General features: G+C 44.9%; 1 protein-coding gene across 1 annotated transcript in view; it reads left to right on the forward strand.

Moving 5' to 3' along the window:
• The window catches only part of COG7 (component of oligomeric golgi complex 7), a 219,679-nt gene that overhangs the window by 96,109 nt on the left and 103,726 nt on the right, over positions 1-19,844 (forward strand). Inside the window, exons 8-10 of the mRNA XM_078664791.1 lie at positions 5,674-5,872; positions 12,173-12,300; positions 17,343-17,497. Coding sequence (XP_078520917.1) covers positions 5,674-5,872; positions 12,173-12,300; positions 17,343-17,497 — 482 coding nt within the window. The remainder of the gene's footprint in view (positions 1-5,673; positions 5,873-12,172; positions 12,301-17,342; positions 17,498-19,844) is intronic.

Raw genomic sequence — 19,844 nt, forward strand, 5'->3', positions numbered from 1 at the left:
GGCTGGCATTCACCCACTGACCCAGGATCACACCCTTGCACCACTACAACTTGAGCATACCATTTGTACTGTCAGGTCATAAACACTTAGCTATCTGAAAGAGACACATTCATGATAGATTCCTTACCTTAGAATATCCCCAGGCGTCAAACTAATGTCTCTTACAGATATATCGTTACACAAGTAAGTAACTTGTGCGTCATCATCGCACACCTGCCTAGACCACGAGTTTTAGCAATGCTTGAATAACATCTGCCGCTCCACCTGAGCATATCCAATTGCTCCTGTAAGAGCAAACCCACTCCAAATAGCCAGAGTATACCAACTAGCACTGCCTAGTTCACCCCAGCCTGTTCTACAAATGGGCGTCTTCAGTCAGAGCACACTTCCTGGTAGATCCAGGTAATTTCTGCTGATCTTGCAGCCCAGTACCCCTGTTTGCCATCAACCAGAGCGCACCTGTTCACTCTTTTTAAAGAACATTATTACTGCCAGATTCCAGAGGATGACCTTTGGTGAGTTAGGAGAACACTTGCGTACCCTTTGCCAAAAAATACCTAGTAACGCAGCCTAGAACGCGCATAGTGGCACTCCCCAAAGGAGATCTGCTGCCACTTGGCCCATAGTGCACAGTGCTCATGACTAGTATAGGCCGAAATGAACCAATTTGTATACATTGTAATCACCTGCTGACGCAGCACGCGTCTTCAAGGTAGTAGAGACAATTTGCTTGAAGCGGAGGAGATCGAAATGTAACACTGTATCACTCTTATGTCTTATTATAGCAACTCTTTGGAGGTCTACCTTGTGTGCGCCAACGATTTTACCGGTAAAGGTTAATCAAAAGATAATAACTAATGACACTGGTAATTACAACTCCACCAAAGCAGTGTGTCCTACCAGCTGTTGCTTCTGAACCCTGTCCGGTGCCTTGGTCACTATGTGTGGCAGATTAATCTGAGCCAAGCACTGTGCCACATGGGTGCATACTTTACTTTAGTAGTCAGTGGATTAGGGATAGAGGATTATGGTCTGTTGCCCTTACACATCAGAAGTCTCTTTAGTAGTCTGCTCCCTGACAGGGTAGTAAGCCTGAAACTCCGATCCACTCTCTTGTAAACTTCCAACACTTCACCATCTGGCATCCTCCAGCAGGAATGGTGACTTGCTGTTCTTTTGGCAACATTACTTTACCCGCAGGTGCTGGTTCTATCACCTGCCTCTCTACCTTTGACTTCAAGGATGTCTGTTGCTATAGAGTGTGCATCTCCAGGCTTCCATAGAATCAGTTCTTGCCAAGTACAGGAACAGGTTGATGAGAGCAGTGAATATGGCCAAGTTAGTGCTCAAGATTGATGGGGTTGTGTATGTCACCTCAACATATGGTACAGAGTAGAGTCTATATTTTCAGTTCTCACTTGACAACTGTGGCTTTTCTCTATTGCTCAGGGACAGGGTGACTCTACCACACCAAGTGGAGAGAGAATCCTCCTTCCGGCTCTCAGTTCTTTCCAGTAGATGGACTTGTACCCGAAGTTTACCTCTTAGCCACTGTACACTGTAGCTAAGCAGCAATGACCCCTTTGGGAAATCCCTTTCAGTCTTATATTCCATTTGGTAATGTTCTCATTCCTGGTAATTAAGTGGTTCTGGGGACTTGGCTAGTATTTACGCTCTGGATACATTATTTTGCCCTTGGCTTTCATTTTGGTCTGACCTTTGGCATTTGTGCCATTCAAAGGCCCCAGATGAACTCAGCCCAGACTTTTGTTTTCTCCGTTCTGTAGGGCTCTGAGGCATAGATGACCTTGTAGCTTTCCCCCATTTCCAACAGATTTACAGGACACGTCACATATATAGATGAAATGTCTTTCCCAATGGCATTGATTGGCGAACCAAAGCTCCGGCTTACAATTTTGCTTAAGTGTTCAATCTTTGCTGCCCAACTCACACTCTGGAACCTCTCTTGCTCAGTCTGGTGTACCGTTCTTTTTGCCCCACTTTAACATAGGCAGAAGTTTGATTATTTTGAGATCATCTTTCTGCTTTTAAGAACGTTTCCTTTCCTCTGAAAATCAACTTGCCTGCCTCAGGTGTATCAGTGTCTATAGATGTGCTCTAGCAGAGAAGTTTCTCACTGATTGACAATCTCTGTGTTGGGGTCCGCATTGGTTGAGCACCGCCCTGGTGGTCCCTAGTCAGGTCTGAGATGGACTGCAGCATATCATCTCAGATGGTGATCGTGAGCAGGCCCACTCTTTTGTTTGTGTGGCATCCTCTGTCAGACTAGATTTAAACTCTTCTTCTTTCTGAAATGATCCTAAGATCAGCTAAGTTTGTGTATTCAGATCTGCCTTGATCCTGCGTCCATTGTTTCTGCAAGGCCGATGAGTGTTTGACTAAGGATGATAAGAGCAGAGTAGTCTGTTGTTATGAAAGCCCACTTACGTGGTATTTCCACTGTGATTCCAGTACATAGGGGTCGATTAGGATCGCGGACGGACTTGAGTCCGTCCGCGACCCCTGAGGAGGAGGGAACGTCCGCATGGGCTGCGGCGTTCCCTCCGATCAAATTAGGATGTGACCGCCAGTGTGGCGGTCACATCCTCCATCTCTAACATTGCGGCGGGTGCAGCTTCAAGCTGCATCCGCCGCAATGTAAAAAATCCATGCACAGCATTTGCGTGCACAAAGCGGCAGGCACCGCGCGGTGCCTGCTGCATTGTGCACGCAAATGCAGGGGGGTACCATAGGTACCCCCCATGTGCACCCCCCACCCCACCTTCACCCAGGGGGCCCGCAACGGGCCCCCGAAGTGAAGGTCCGTATGCTTTTCCACGGCGGTAAAGTCGCCGCGGAAAAGCATATATTTTCAGACATCCTAATATGCCTGGCGGTGTCTGATAGACACCGCCAGACATGTTAGTGCTTTTCCGCCGCGGTCGCCTTCCGACCGCGGCGGAAAAGCGGCGGACAGATTATCAGACCCACCAGCCATCCTAATTTGGCGGTGGGTCTTTGGAGTCTCCGCCGCGGTTTTTCCGCATCCTCCAGGCCGGCGGACACTTCCGCCGGCCCGGAGGATGCGGAAAAACCGCCATCCTAATCGACCCCTAAGTATGCTGGAATCGCACTGTCGTCCCCAAGACCGCCCCAGTGCTTCTGTTCACCAAAGAGTGGTGAAGTTGCTGGAATCTCCAACTCCCTGTTAGTGCATTTTGTATACCATTAACCAGAGTGGTGTCTGAATACCTGAACAGGTACTGCACAGCTTTCACAATCTCCACTGGGCCCTTGCATCCTTCATGCTGTTGCGCCCTGAAAATTCTTGATGGGATGCACCCAGCGATGATGCACTTATCTAGTGTCATGGAAACAGATGTTGTCTTTTGAATTCCTAAGGTTCTGTATATGTCGGCTGTTCCTATTTTGGAAAAGGGGGGTGGTGATGGACAGAGTTTCTGAATGATGCAGAATACTCTTACCAAGTCAAGAGATCATGGTTTTAATCCATCACCGTTTTTTAGCTCAATGCACCATCCCAGCTCAGAACCTGGCTATATGCAAATTAGTCTGTTCCTGTCCCAGTGCATGATGGGAACAGGGCAAACCAAACTACCAAGCCAATTCTTATACTGGGAAGGAAACAAGCTTCCGGGGACCAGTTTCTGGCATCACAGCCTTCTTCGGCCCGGCTTGCTTGAATCCTGATGGTGCAATGAGCAAGGGACTCACGTCTGAGCATACCCTCCCACACATAGTGTGGATAAAACCGATTTTGGAAAAGGGGGGTGGTGATGGACAGAGTTTCTGAATGATGCAGAATACTCTTACCAAGTCAAGAGATCATGGTTTTAATCCATCACCGTTTTTTAGCTCAATGCACCATCCCAGCTCAGAACCTGGCTATATGCAAATTAGTCTGTTCCTGTCCCAGTGCATGATGGGAACAGGGCAAACCAAACTACCAAGCCAATTCTTATACTGGGAAGGAAACAAGCTTCCGGGGACCGGTTTCTGGCGTGACAAAATGTAGCTTGTGCTACCTACATAAGCTGGATAGTGAATAGGAGCTTTCCACTCACCGACCTAGTTGTCTAGCTCTTGCCGAGCGAAGGAGAGACAAACTGAATTCATATAAGGTAGAAGGGGGCTGCCATGAGAGTTGGCACATGGTTCTCTGCCATGGTGTGTGCATGAATGAACACAAGTGTCTCACCTGAGGCGTTTCAGAAATGTTGGAGCCGGCAAGCATTTGTTGTTGGACATAGTACTTCACCTACAATATGGAAACGTATCAATACAGTCCTGGCCTGTACACAATAGTATACATTATACGTAGCATAAACAAGTCCCGTTGGTGTGTAAATGCACTCACACACCTCCACAAAACCCAAATCGGATCTGAGATTGAAATGTTTAGAAAGTTATACCCAGGCTACTGAGAAGCACTTCAATTCCCTACTTAACACAAATTGAGCACTATTTGAGTGTTATCTAGCAATAACCCAGTTTGTGTTTGGTCCTTAGTGCCCGATGTTAGTAGGTAAGGACATGGGGCCTCAAAGAGCCTCTCAATGGCCCAAGGGGTACTATTTAAGAGTTGCTACTTAAAATCACTGAGCCTGCAAATCCATGTGCAGTTCCCTGTACCATATACTCTAAAGAAGTTCACAGAACCCTCCATCACCTTCCATGTTGGTAGTCGGCTGCTGTTTGTCAGGGGAGTGCCTTGAGGGAAATAGGTTAAGGTGAACCCCTTCTGTCCTGGAGTGGGATCAGCAAAGATCACCATGGGACTCAATCCTATCCATATGTAGTATAAAAGTGGAGCGGTACTAGACCGGGAGTGACTCTACTCTGAGTCAGGCGACTCCTTTGGCATCTTGGGGATGCTCCACCTAGCAGGTAGCTACTACATGAGGTATCTCGGTGTCCATGGAATTGCAGGCTAAGAAGTGTAAACACAAAACAAACAAGGCTTCGTGCCTTTCCCACTTTACACCCAGGATCTGGAACATCCTTCATCCATCAGCACCACCCAATGCTATTCCATTTAGGAAAGAGTTGAAGACGTACCTCGAACACTGCATCACAATGCACTAACCATCCACAAACCTGCTACCTCTTCTATCACACTTTGACTTCATGTCTGGTGTGGATCTTGTACAGTGCTCCGCTGCCTTTTTTCTAGGTTTGCGTTAAAGTATCACATACATATATACATTTTAACTGATTTGTTAACCCACAGTGCTTTTCAACATTTGGTAATTTTATGAAGTTTTTACATCAAATAATATCAGACCCTTTATAGTTGTAGACGCCCACTATAAAGTGCAGTGATATAGCGTTTCCATTAAATTTGTACGCATGTTCCTTCCCTCAACAACATTTTGTCAATGTTTTTCACTTGAGAATCAAAATCAAGTAGCAGAAGTGAGCAAATACACTTTTGTTTGCAAAATTGAGCAATCCACTTTTCAAACATGACTTTTGCAGTTCTTTCATTTGAAAATGAAAATGTTACTAAAATGCACGTATTTCCATGTTCCCTCTTTCTACTACTTTTCATGTTGATGAAGTTTTGTCGCCATTATGATGGAACTGACATGCCTTCCTAACAAGAAGTAGTAAGCCTGTCTCCTTTAACCTACTAATCTTGTGTGCTTGTAGGTCTTCAAGAGCCCCCAGGAAGTGGTGACGGTGCTCATGATCCAAACGTTGGCTGCCATGGTCCCATCGCTTCCCGTGTGCCTGAGTGCGGAGATGGAGCGTGTCGGTCCCGACAATAAGTTGAGCACCCTTCTGGAGCTGCACGACGCCACCACACATTTTGCCAAGGGGCTGGAAGCAGCCATCCTTCCTCACCTAGGTACGACATATGTTCCAAATTAACATATCCATTTACTTTCTTCTTGCAAGACCCTACACAAATGTACTAGGACAAAAACGCGGCCTACAGGTGCTTGGTTCCTGAACCCCACAGTGCAGTACTCCAGGATGCAGCCCTATTGCATCATCATCACATCAATGAGATCCACTCCCATGGTCATCTGCCTAGGTTTAGCCAAAACATTCCAGACCCCTTCCAGTAGATCCACGGGCCTGAGAAAGTAGGACCAGTCTTTCCCGAGGTAACGACTATAGGTTAGCAACCGGGCCGCACTGAATAAACCATGGATATGGTACCAAAATAAATATAAAAGGCTCGTTAGCGGCACAGTGCTCAAAGTGCCATAATGCTATTGTGCAATCGTAGTCACTGCAGCACGGGTGTATGCCTGCTTCTGTACCCAGTCTCCACTGGTTTGAGAGGTTTCAGCTGGCACGCGTCCTGATACAGCAGCCTCAGTAGGAAACACATACAGCAGTGGTCTCCATAAGGAAAGGCTGGATAGGACCTTGCTCTGAAATTTGAGATTCTTTCCCCCTCAAGCAGCCCTACTTCTTTATTTCTCTGGATTTGAAAATGTGTTGCTCAGTTGTGACAGAACGAGCACTGTCTTTAAATCATATTATTTCACAACCTTTTTAATTGCATATTACTGAATCTGCCTTGCATTAGCTTTACAACTTTGCCAAGTTGTTGGGTGCTTATTATCACTGTATTGTTTTAAATGGTTTCTCAATCATGTCTTTGTAGTTTGTTTGTGTGATGGGACCATTTGAGTGGGTAGGAATGTATCTGCAAATAATAATAAAGGATGTTAAAGGATTTTCTTGTAATATGATAAAAATATTTTGTTAGCTTCTTCTTATTGTAGCCTCTTCAAAGAAATAGAATAATATTTGTGTTCTTGTTATTCATACCTGTCTCTGATGTTTATCGTCAAAGGTAGTCCACAGATTGTCTTCAAATAAGGTGTTTAAGTTTTACAGTTTCAAGTATTACTCATGCTCTCCTATTATGAAGTTGATTCGCTGTTCCAGGCAATCTTTGGCCTTCGTGCTCAAGGGATATTTCTGCAAATGTAAATTTCTTTGGTTGTACACTTGTTTAGTTTGTCAGACATCTGAGTTTGCGAAGTACCTATTTCCAATTTCGGAAAGAAGTCTACTTTCCAGAAAGCCACCTGGAAACTCCAAATTAACAATAAGGAAATTCTACTCCCAGTGAAAGAGAAGAGGATGGTATTTAATCAATTTTTCTGTAGACTCTTCAAAGGATCCTATCTCTGAATCCTATGGTTAGTTTTCTTATAAACTGTGGACTTTAGAGATGTATGTGTTCATATTTTTCTAGCAGCTTCTCACCAGCCAGTAGTACCTGAGGTTGTGTGTCAAACGAAATCTGCATTTTCTGTTCTTTCATTCGGCCTGAAGTTGGCCCCTCAGGACCGACCAACAACTATGTATTAAATGCAAACACTTAATTGAATTGTTGTAGCATTTATTCAATATAAAATGTGATCACAGGGTGCAGCAAATTGAGGGAGTGACGTGTGTATATGGGCGAACAAGTTACTCTGGGCTCAGGAATGTACATAAATAAACATGATCCATGAGTCTTGATGTAAGCAGGTCATCTGCTTTTCTACCTCTTATAATTTTAAAGTCATCACCAGGACCAGGACTCAATTAAGAACACTCAGGGGCTGAAAAATAAAAAAATAATAGAGCGTAACTAATGAGGCTTGCTTGGCATATGAATTATACATGGATATAGAGCGAGGGCAGCGACTTCCAAAGGGCCAGCTGGTCCCGGAAGGGAAATGCTTTTAAAGGTAGGACATGCCATGAAAAATGGGAAGAGAAGAAAGAAATTATAAGGATGAATAGTAATCGAAACATAATGGGTGGCACAATCAGTAGTGGGATGGTACTATCCAAGATGAGGAACATGGTCAATGCATGGGGCTTATTAGTTTGCCACTAAATGATGAAAATCAGTGGGATCTAGTCATTATAAGAAAATTAATGAGGCAAGGGGGTCGTTTAACACACATAATATCATACACAGTACTCACTTATGTTGTTACTAAATAAAAAGCATTAATGCTGAGTTAACATGGGGACCCATATGATAGGGCGGAAACACTGTGCAGAGGGGTGATTTTTTACTATGTATCATTGGAAGGTGGCCAAATAGAATTGGTCCTACGCCTAGATATGGTCCCCACAAGTGAGAAATTATTCCATTAACTAGATCTCCAGCAGGCTGATAAAACCGAGGTGTAGTTGCAGGAGTATATGTCCTAACCCATAATGAAGCTAAGTAGAATGTTGGATGAGTAAGGATAGTAATGTAATCCTGTGTAGACTCGATCTACTGAAGTTATGAGGGAGTTTGGGCCCGTGGCCGGCAAGAAAAACACCAGTGCAGCATGGTTGAGAGACTAAATGAAAAAGGATGTTGGGGGGGGGGCATGGCACGTAGAGTTACATGCCGCAAGGACACCATTGGCAAACGCACTCTACGCCGGCATCAACAAGTCCCTACTCCGCAAACTCCAGACAATACAGAACACTGCCGCCAGACTCGTCCTCTGCATCCCCCAACACAAACACATCAGTGAACACCTACGAAGTCTCCACTGGCTCCCCATGGAGAAAAGAGTCACTTTCAAAATCCTCACGCCTACAAATGCCTACACAACAAGGGACCCAAATACCTCAATGATAGAATCAACTTCCACATACCCAAAAGAAAACTCCGATCTTCGGACCTCGGATTGGCCGAAACCCCCGTGCATCCACAGAGCAGGCGGAAGATCCTTCTCTCACATTGCAGCCAAGACCTGGAACGAGCTACCGGCAGACATCAGATGCGCCCCCTCCCTGAACACCTTCAGGAAGACCCTCAAGACCTGGCTCTTCGGCTAAACAAATCTGCGGACCCCCCTCAGTGCCTTGAGACCCTCACGGGTGAGTAGCGCACTTACAATTCCCTGATTGATTGACTGATTGATTGGCAGAGTCCGCACCAGTTGCGGTGCAGTTCAAGATCTTGGACCTTGGGGTGTTAATTATAGTTCCAAGCATACAGGTTTGCCTGGGATAATTAATAAAGAATATTCATGAATTGCAAAAGTGAATACATGAAATATAGACTTGAATAGCTAAAAACGAACTTTTTGAAAAAATCGGTGCCAGAAAACAAGCCTGTTATTTCATGACAATATTTGTAAGAAAGGTGGTTGGAAGCTGGGAGTTGGGTTCTTGTTTTTTGACCCGTGCACCAACCGTAACATGTGGCGCACTAACAAAGAAAATTATTTATTCTTTACATCTAATCCACATTTTAAGAAGCCTTATTTGATATCAGTTATGACAAATGAAAGGATATCTAGGAGCTCCATCACTGAATAGGGATACATTGGACTCCCTTACATTCATCAGTCAGATGGCTTACAACTTGTGAGCAGTAGTCCAAAAAATTAGGTGTACCGGATGAATCATCTAATCTCAGAACGTTTAATGCACAGTAAGCGCTCATCGTCCAAGAATATAATATTCAATTCCTCAGTGCTGTTCAGTCCATTAATGATGGATTCCCGTTGGGAAATGCATTTGCACTCCAACCTGGCCTCAGGGTTCCCTCCTCTTTGTGGTTTCTTCACACCATGAATCTTTGTAGGGTTGGCTGAAATATAATGGTGACAGGCAGACCATTCTGGACCTTGCACCAGATACTACTCTTTTGTTGGCTGATCCAAGATGTCACTTTTTATGAGGTGTGCTCTGTATACAGGAGGTCACATGGGCACCTAATGTACCATACCACATTGGTGGAGGTACATTTACAAAATCATCTAATGCCTTGTTTGATGTGATAGTATGGAACATTTTGGTATTGGAAGTGTAGGTACAGGCCACACAGTTCCCAAATGTATAGTAGTCCATTACAGCTGGAAGACCCCACAAGGAACGTAATATGTTAGTCGGTGGGAGCCCTAACAATGTGATCCTTAATGTCGCAGCCGCTAAAATGAAAATAGTAGTAACCTCAGTGCAAGGCCACCAGTACCTCTATTGCCGAGGTTACTTTATGTTATAATGTCTAGCATCTTTATAGTTTCGTTGCCCATGTACACCTTTACCCCATCTTGCTTCAACTTCACTCACACACTGGTATCCAAAATCCCAGGAATATAAAAAAATGCTACCAATCTTACATGAACTAAAGAAGGTTCTGCAATGTTCAGTATACCTTTCCAGTCTGATGAAGGATCTTCCTCCATATTCAGGGAATTACTGTGTCATCACAGTAGTTACCTCTGGTGGAATTTTTCAATTCAGGGTCCATGCTTTATGTGAAATGTTACCACACATCCAACTGGAGAGGGGTGAGAACTGTGAAGAAGGCGTTAAAAAGATTTCATGCTTGATTTAGGGTGGGCAATGTCAAGACAGATCGATTGATCCAATATTTTCCACCATCATAAAAAATGACCCAGTGAGCCCTTGTGTTTTGGGAGAGTTGCAGGAGGTTCAACTCTCACTTTCTTGACTTGCTTGCATAGAAAGTGAAAAGATATGTCCAGATGCTTTGTTCCTGATTCCCAGAGGAAGGGGCAATGGAGTTGAATGCACTGCTAATCAAGTGACCTCAAAAACTCCTTTATGCCTTCCCATTTTCTCATTAATTTCCAGATTGCTGGAGAGGATAAGGGAAGCATCTCCTGAGGGGATCGTAGTAGTTCTGTTTAGACCGCGGAGATTTTGATTTCCTCTTTTAAAATTCATGACTCTTGCTCTTCCCTGGTACTTTGAAGGAAACATTGCATACATTTCCTGCTCATCTTTATATCCCAGTTTGAAAATGTAAGGGGAAGAGTTGCAGCAAAAGGGGCAACCCGACCCATCCAGTTGTGGCTATACAAAGCTCTTGCAGGCCTTTGACTTCAAGGGGTTATGCTAAACACTGAGGTGGTGTAGTGATCATTATTTTTCTGCTGTTCAGTGGGAATTCCTTTCAAGTTTTGCAGTTTGTGTGACAGGGATTTTCAGAACATCTATCCATTTCCAATCAAATATTCCTGTAGTTTCATTATGGCATTTGGAAAACCATGAGGGAATCTAGGGGAATGGGAGAATCTTGCAAATCGTCTTATAAAGAGTTTCTGTCTTTCACATCCTAGTTTCAGAATTCTCACTACTCCTTGAGATTTAGTGATGGTGCTGCAGGATTTTAAGGGTCCTCCTTTATCAGCTGCATCACTCAGTAGATATATTCCTCTCAACCTTAAAATAAATCACCTTATTAGTGGCAATTACTTTGGTCTCAAAGGATTGAGGAGTTTGGGAAGCTACTGTAGCCTGATCCACATTTTGTTTCAGAAGTTCCCACTTACAGAGTAGGTACCAAGTTATAATTTGTGTTTTCTTCTCCGTATCCTCCAGAGAAGGGGCAATTATTCCTGTTAGATATGAGGAGGGCTCTTCTCATCTATTTGAAGAGGCCTTCTACTTTTAGAAGAATGGACCATGTTTTGGCACTTTTGGGTTCACAGGTCGAGGAAAAATGCTTCCTCAAGGACTAACAGTAGATGGATAAGATCTACTGTTGCCCAGGCTTATTCTATTGCTGACCACACTTTTCATGATAGAATCTAGTGAAGATTGACCAGAGGTGTGGCAGCTTCTTGGTTTAAGGTAAATGGTGTACCATTGCGGAAATTTGTTCATCGGCAGCCTATGTGGCTTTGTTCAGCATTACAGACTGCAAGGGAACAATTGTGATAAAAAGAACTTTGGTGTGGGAGACTTGAGTTATATTTGATCTTGTATTCTTTTTCACCAGATTAAGTCACTGTGTGTTGCAGTAGTCTCAGTGTCAGTGTATGTTTCTCTTTTGGCTTTTTTCTATAACAAAGCTCATTAAAGGTTTGGTATTCTTTCCTAAGTAAAGACTGGGACGAAAACACAGGACATAGAGGTAATGTTCCTCATTACTTAAAGGAATCTTCATTAGTCTTTGTCCTTGTATCCTCCTACTAATTATTACGACCAGCTCAACCCCCCTTCTCTGCTCTTCAATATGCTTGATATGAAAGGAAAAGCCGGGTAAAGCCGAAGACACTTAAGGCACCCAGGGGGAGATGGGCGGCGCTTGTCTTAACAGTATTTTTTTTCTGTTCTTTCTAATTGTCTTTTCTTTCAAATCGTAGCTTTTTCAGAATGTTTCTTTATGGGCTGGAAGTGCTAACTATATCAATCAATTCTTTTTTAGGTGACTATAACTTGGTGAAGGTGATGGAGTTGGTGGAAGCAGTGTTTGGGCCGTATGCACCGTATCAGCTGCAGTATGGGGACCTGGAGGAGTCCAACCTGCTGATCCAGATCAGCGCCATGCCTTTGGTATGAATTTTGCTGAGGAGTGAACATGCCTTTTATGCCCTGTATGCTCCACATAGCCCACATTGTCGCAGTAACATAAAACCTCAAGTTCCCTAGCATTCCCATTGATTCTCCCATTTCTTTGAATAACTTATGGAGCCCAATGACTTCTACAATGTCCTTGTAAGGGTCTTTCTGACCTTGAGTCCAAGGATCTCTGCAAATTTCCTTGCCAGATTTGGGGCCCTTTTTCATTTTACCTGACTTCCCAGAGTCCCCATTCCCTTTGCATCTTCTGTCACGTCAGTTCAAAACTGGTTCCATCTGATCTTTTCAGATTATCACTTCTCAGTGCACTGTGCTGTGAATTTCCAAATTGATAACCCTGGCACCTGGAACTTTGGGGCTCCTGCAATGTCTTCTGAAATTCAGAACCCATGACATACCTACTGAATTAGAGCTGCACTTGATCTATATCTGATCATCTTCTGTTGTGCCCACTGGCCTATAGATCTCGCCAATATTTCCTAAGTACTGGACCCCATCTACAATCCCTTAATAACACCAAGGCCCCAGTTATGCCCTTTGAAAGTGTCTGGACTCTCTTATCCTCCCAGACACTATGGCGTCACTTCTGCCACTTGATAATTTGGTGCCTATATAACTTAATGTATCCAGTTAAATGTATTCTACAGGTTCTGTATATTACAATTCCTGCCCCTTTGGTATATTTCAGTATCTGCCCCATTGTTATATTCTCATCCATAGGGGTTACCACTGACCTCATATATATATTTTACTGCCACTGGTTGTGTAGGTCTGTTCTTCTGCTACGGTTAGGTGTTCCAGCTGCCATTCCATATTTTCAGTCTATATTTTGTTACACCATGCTTAGAGGTATTAAGCTGACACTATATTCTCCTACATTTGTTGATATCTTTCACTCTATTGTTTCTGCTGTCCCTCTTGACCAGGGAGGCGTCCTCCATTCCTGGCTCATTTACTTGCATTCATTAATGTATTCTATTGCCACTTTAGGTGTATTTTCTGGAGGGAAGGGTTGTGGAATCAGGAACTTGACTGGATTCCCTCATTCATTTCTCATTTTGCTAGGGAGCTTCCCCTGCATAGTCCTCCTCCTTCGGGCAGTTGAAGTGTCTGAGTGAAAAATAGCAGAAGTACCATGGATCGCGGTAATTCCGTTGCAATTCTGATGAGAGCCGGTAACATCTTTACTTTAGTTACAGACCCCACTGAGATTATGAAATGACTTGAAAGGAGGACCTCGAGTGTGTCACACTGCTCCTGCAGCTGTGTTTTACAGCCCTTCTAGCCAATCTAGGTGTATTTGGCTGTCCCTCTAGGTGTATCATCAGCCCATCTAGGTGTTTTGCACAACTGGGACTGTATTACAGAAGTGCCTCAGGGGCACAGTGGACGTTTGCGTCCGCTTTGTGCGACATTGGGGCACTTCGGTGTTACAGAAGGGGCCGCAAACACTTATGCGGACCTTTGTGTATTACAGATAGCGCTGGCACACATGTAGCATCACTGCTATCATTAGAAGGCGTGTCCTCATTTGCAGAGGGCGTGGCCCCATGGAAATGAAGGAATCTTTGTCTATGCACCAGTGCTGTACTAATGACGTGGGCGCAGAGGCAAGCATGCCCTCAGGAGGCCCACTTGCAGTGTGCCACAAAATGGTGTCGCACCTTCAGTTTGTCTCTTAAAGACAGCTCTCTGGAGGAATGAAAGCGGCTCCCATGGACCCCCCCAAACCTTCCTTTGCAGGAGGGTGCAGTGACTCACTGCACCCGTCTGCAAGGGGATCTCTAATCCCTTTTGAAAGTGCAGGCGGGTTTTACTGCTCACTATGGGCCCGATGTAGGTAAATCTAATTTACCACTTCTAAAATACCGAATCATACCGAATCGGTATTTTAGAGGTGGTAAATTAGAGGGAGGGAGATGTAGGTATTTCAGATTCGGTAAATACCGAATCGTTAAGATTCGGTATTTACTGATTCTGTAAATACCGATTCGGTACTGCCCATTGAATCCTATGGGCCCTGAAGCCCATAGGAATCAATGGGCAATACCGAATCTGTAATTACAGATTCGGTAAATACCGATTTTAGCAAGGGTGAACGGGGTGTCACTTTGACACCCTCTAGCACCCCAAAGACGGGCATGTTTGCCATGTGGCACACAGACATGCCCTAAGGGCATGTCTGTGTGTCACATTGCACAGGTGTGCATGCACACCTGGAATCGGTATTTTACCACCCAATTGGATTGGGTGGTAAAATACCGATTCTGTAAGGCCATAGGGACTCTGAAGAGTCCCACCTACATCTGGCCGTTACCGAATAAGTAAAAATACCGATTCAGTATTTTACAGATTCGGTAAATTTACCGATTCGGTAAATTTACCGAATCTGTAAAAATGGCCCCCTACATCTCAAGATGCCAAATACCGGTCGGAAACGGCCGAATTCGGCCGTTTCCGACCGGTATTTGCCACCTACATCGGGCCCTGGGTTCCTTGAATGTGCTGACATGGGGACAGTGCATTCAACATAGGACGCACGCACATTCAACCTAATAGGGCACACTTTCCCTATTTGCACCTGGTGCACCTGCTTAAACGTGCGTATTGGCACAAATAGGAAAAGTGCGCCTATCTGTCATATTGCCCCTGATGTTTTGGTTTTGCAACCGATGCTGCTGTATCTTTCTAACCCTTTTTTGATGCATTAAGCTGCCCTTGTTGTGTACCTACTGGCGATGCGTTCGACAGCTCTAGTTCATATTTACGCTGCTCTAGATGATTTTTTCAAAGGGGCCTTTTATTTGACTTGGCCTCCAGTGCCATCAAATATATCCTTGAATCCCTCCGGGCTGCACAATACATTCTGCTGTGACCCATTACCTTAAACCTCAGAAACACTTACCCAATGTTGGGGCAATGTTGGGGCAGTATTTGACTTCCAGATCATGGTGATGAGACGTTTAATCAGAATGTAGGCTAGATATAAACATTTTAGGGTACATTTATCCTTTGTCGTTCGGTTCATTACTGCTAGCGGGCCTATTAATGATCATATTTTCAAAGATGTTGTGCAGTTCCTTAAACAAAGTGAAAGTGTTCAGGTCAGGGAATAACCTCCCTTTTCATGGGAAACAGAGCCGGGGTAGGAGAAGGGCTAGTTACTACCATGCTTCACAGTCGTGAGCGAACGACGCGCTCTGCTAATGCTCCCATCAGCTCAGACTCAACCAGTGTGGGGTCGAGCAATACAAGGTAAAAGCGTACCCTGTATCAGTCTGCAAGGCTGGGAACTAGTATTCTTTGACATGAAAACCACCAGCCCTGCAGTAGTGTAAGAGTTTCGGTTAATCTCCTATTTAACTGGCCCTGATGAATTGCCAAGAGACCCCTTAGGGGCTAACAATGGCAAGAAACATGTCGACCCTTTATTCATGATACACCCGCCCTAAAGGATCATTGCATCTAGATAGGGCCAAACAGTTTTAGTTAGGTTAGTAAGTACCCTGAATACAAATGTATGCAATAGGGCCTTCCTAAACCTATTTTAGCACACTGTTCTTCACTTCACTACACTACTCATCTCTTTCCAAACACCCCAACACACCTAACGGCTTCATAAAAAGATCTGCCCCAAAGAGCCCCTTCGCGGGTGCCTGTCGGGCATTGCGGCGCCGGCCGACTAGGAGCATGCCCAAATGATAAAGCATGACACCCCTCGGGTGTGTGAGGGCACTTCCTCCAAAAGGGGGTTATTCCACTGACCTGAACACTTTCACTTTGTTTAAGGAACTGCACACCGTCTTTGAAAATGCGCTTTCAGTTAGGGAGTATGTGTGCTGGACCTGCTTAAAAAGCCCCCGGTTCCTCTCGTTTTGAGAATATCATTGATTAGAGTTGTCAATCTATGGTCTGTTGTGTGTGGGCAAGTTTACAAATAGTGAACATCTTTCGGTTCTATTAAAACAAAACAAATGTCAACAAACAAATATTACCCAATGTAGAAACAATGCTTGTGTACCCCAATGCTGCTGTTCATTTTCTGAAAAAAATAATGAAGTCTTAGGCCAAATACGTTTAAGATTATTACCAATTCCAATTCACCATTTAAAAAAGACTAACTTTGCCTCATACCTACATATTTTCTCAGTGTATTTATTTAATGTAAAAATCTTATTAAGCCCTATTCTAATAGGTGCTATTTCAAAGTGCTTATTTTTAGAAGGGAAATGTGCCCAGGTATCCCACAAAGGCAGAGACATTTCAGTATTTGTGATTTAAAATCAGGTACCAGTGATGGAAAACCAGTTACTTGTATCTTTCCCTTCCCTGCTACTTCAGGAAGTTCCCCCTGGACAACTAGGAGTATTACTCAGCCCATCCTCTTTTGTTTACTAGCCAGCAACAGCATGTTTACTTGCTTCCCTTGTTGTTGTATTCTGCAAACTACTATCTGTTTTCTGATGTTCCTCCTGTTCCCCACAACCATTGAACTTATTCGCCTGCCCCCATAAAGGTCTTTTTTCTACGTACCCAGGTCTGTTCCTTTGCTCATGTTGCGTATTTTTCTTCTCCTCAATAGGAATAACTCAGTGGGTGTATTTCTGCTAGCATACTTGATATATTTTCAAAGTCTGCAGGTGTATGCCTCTCATTTATTTCAGTTGTGGGTGGTTTCCTGTTCCCCTATTTGTTTCTTCCATGTGAATGTATTTTTACTTTACTTTGTGCTTCCATTGCTGCTGCACATCTATTTCTATGTCTCTGAGATCATCTGTCTCCTGTCCATGTATTCTTACTTTCGAGTTATGTCATTGAATGTATATTAATCTGTTGCTCTTTTAGTTGCAACCCTTTTTCCTCATAGGTGTGTCCCACTGATATTTCAGGCCTTTTCTGCTGTACCAGTAGGTTATTGTTTTGCTGTGCAACTGGAATGTAGTTGGATTCTTATCTGTGCTACTGAGTGACTGCCAGGCCAGGCAGTGGTTGAGTCATTTCTTTTCTCTTTGCAGGAACACGGGGAAGTTTTGGACTGCGTGCAGGAACTCAGTCAGTCTGTGAGCAAACTTTTCAGCTTGGCTTCAGGGGCAGTCGAGCGATGTATCAAATTGACGGATGGATTAGGAGCATGTGGGCTGCTCCAGGCTCTTCAAGCACTCTTTAAAAAGTGAGCATTAAACGATCTTGTCACCTTCTAAAGCACTGAATTCCCTGATTAGTTCCATAAAGTATACTAGTAAAATTTGATGCCACTTTAATCCTGTTTTAAGGTGTACATGTCATTGAGCAACGCATAATATAATACGGAGTCCATTGATGTATTTGGATGGTTCTTCCAAGGTTTTACCGGGATCTGAAATAGAGTTCTAGCTGCAGATTCCTCACCTTTGAATTATCCCTAGGCATCAGTCTGGATCCGGAAATTTTTTGTGAGCAGTACCCCTGCGTGCCCGTATGTGGCGCTGTTTGGCTCCACATGTCATTGTCCACGCTGTAAGTGACACACGGTGCCTATATAGTCGCCACCCCAGATTTCTTATCATTCCATGCCAGTCAGCACAGATCCTGAAAGAGAGAAACCCTCGTCATTTTTTAAATTACTCTTTTTTGACGTTTTGTCAAATGTTTTTGAGAATTCTTCTCCTGGTGTGGCAGGATGTCTACTAGAAAAGCTGGCTTCAAGCATCTTGGATGCCTCGAGCGTGATCACGACCTGAAGACCTGCATCGGCTGCCACGCCATGCACCCCAAAGCCTTGAGGGAGCATTCCCTCAAGCTCCATGCCGCTCAATGTTCAACGCTGCAACTATCCCGATCCTGGTTGATGGGAGGGGCCTGGGATCGGTCAGGGAGCCCAAAATCTTCGGCGCACTCAAAGTCATCTTCTAGTAAATTCCACAAGAAGAAAAAGAGCAAGAAGTCGAAGAGGTATTCAACTTCACCCCGTCTGTCAAAGACCTCTAACAAGACAAAGCAGCATCGTCATTTGAGGCCTGGCTCTGTGGAAGAACCTAAGCCATTGCCAGCTCAGGGTTTCTTCAAGAGCTGGTACAACCCCTACTCAACTTCACAAATGTTATGAGGCCATGCACCTCATATTTGGGCATCCCGTCCCTGCTGGCGTGCCTTTGGGCCCCATGGGTTCGGAGGGGCATGTTTTGGTTTTCCACCCGCGGTTCTGCTCCTGACTCCAGTTGGGCCCCTTGGATCCACGTATGGATTTTGACTAGCGCCTGTCATACCAATCTTGATCTTCCCCGATTCTGACACTGTCCCCATTCTTATCCTCGAATCCGACACAGAGCCAGGAAGTGTCGTCGGACGCAGACCCCTGCACTGACTGGAGCCATGCCTTCCAAACTGGAACTGTAGCCCTATTCTTATGGGCTGGGACTTGGGGAGGATTGGGAGGGGCCACTGGACCCTCAGGAATATCTGCCCCTAGACCACAAAATTGACTGGTGTGAGGAATTTGTGGACACCTCTCCAGATGCTAGCATGGTCTCTCCTTCCAATGTGTCTACAGAGGAGGGAGACTCTTTTGCTATGATGGTGAAAAGTAAGTCCGAGGACCTGTACCTTAGCCTGCTCTCACTAACATCTTGACAGAGGTGCTTCAGCTGGGAGTGACCCCCGCCCCACCAGAACCGCTTCTCCCATTTAATGAAGCCCCTATGGATCTCCAGATCCTTCACAGGGGCTCCTGTGAGCAGGACAATTGCCCACAGCCCCTGTCCACTCTAGGGGACCTCAGTTTCCTCAGGCAACACCCTACCCCAGAAAGTTTGGTGGGCTAAGCCCCCACTTCTCGGGTAAATCCTGGCTCATTCCTTACCACACCACCAGGTAAGAAATCCAAGAGGCTGGACACCTTTGTCAAGAAAATGTTTTCTTCCACTAGCCTGGCTCTGCTGTCTTTAAAAGCTGCGTGCCTTCTGGGCTGTTACTCCAATGCTCTATGGGATTCGGTTGCGCAGGTGCTGCCCATGGTCCTGGAGGAGGCTCGGGCATACTCTCCCAAGCAATACCCGACGGGAGAAATACAGCGAAGGTTACGATCTGTTGTGAGCTGGACACAAATAACTTGCTAGGCAGAGTGGTTTCCCTGTCCATGGCCTTTTGGTGCCACGTCGGGCTGAGGGCGATTGGCTTTTCAGGGGATGTCCATGGTCACTTATAGACATGCCCTTTGATGGCTCTTGTCTCTTTAGAGACAAGGCGCGCTCATCACTGCAGTGGATAGCAGAGCTACAGCCAGCTCCTTGGGCCTTTCCATGAACCCCCCACCAACACCAGTTTGCTTTTTACTTCTTTCGTGGTTACTGAAGGAGCTTTCAGCCACGTCCTTACTCACCCAGCCACCACAGCGCACACGATTTCTAGCCTCTCCGTGGCTTAGAACAGGCAGCCAGAAGTTGGGCCGGCTGGGTTCTTCAGATTGTCCGATGGGGCTACTCCCTCTCCTTTGTAACTTCCCCACCACCCTTGCCACCCATTTGCGTTAGGGTGACAGA

Source organism: Lissotriton helveticus, chromosome 10 (assembly GCF_964261635.1).
Source record: "Lissotriton helveticus chromosome 10, aLisHel1.1, whole genome shotgun sequence".
NCBI classification, from domain to species: Eukaryota; Metazoa; Chordata; class Amphibia; order Caudata; family Salamandridae; genus Lissotriton; species Lissotriton helveticus.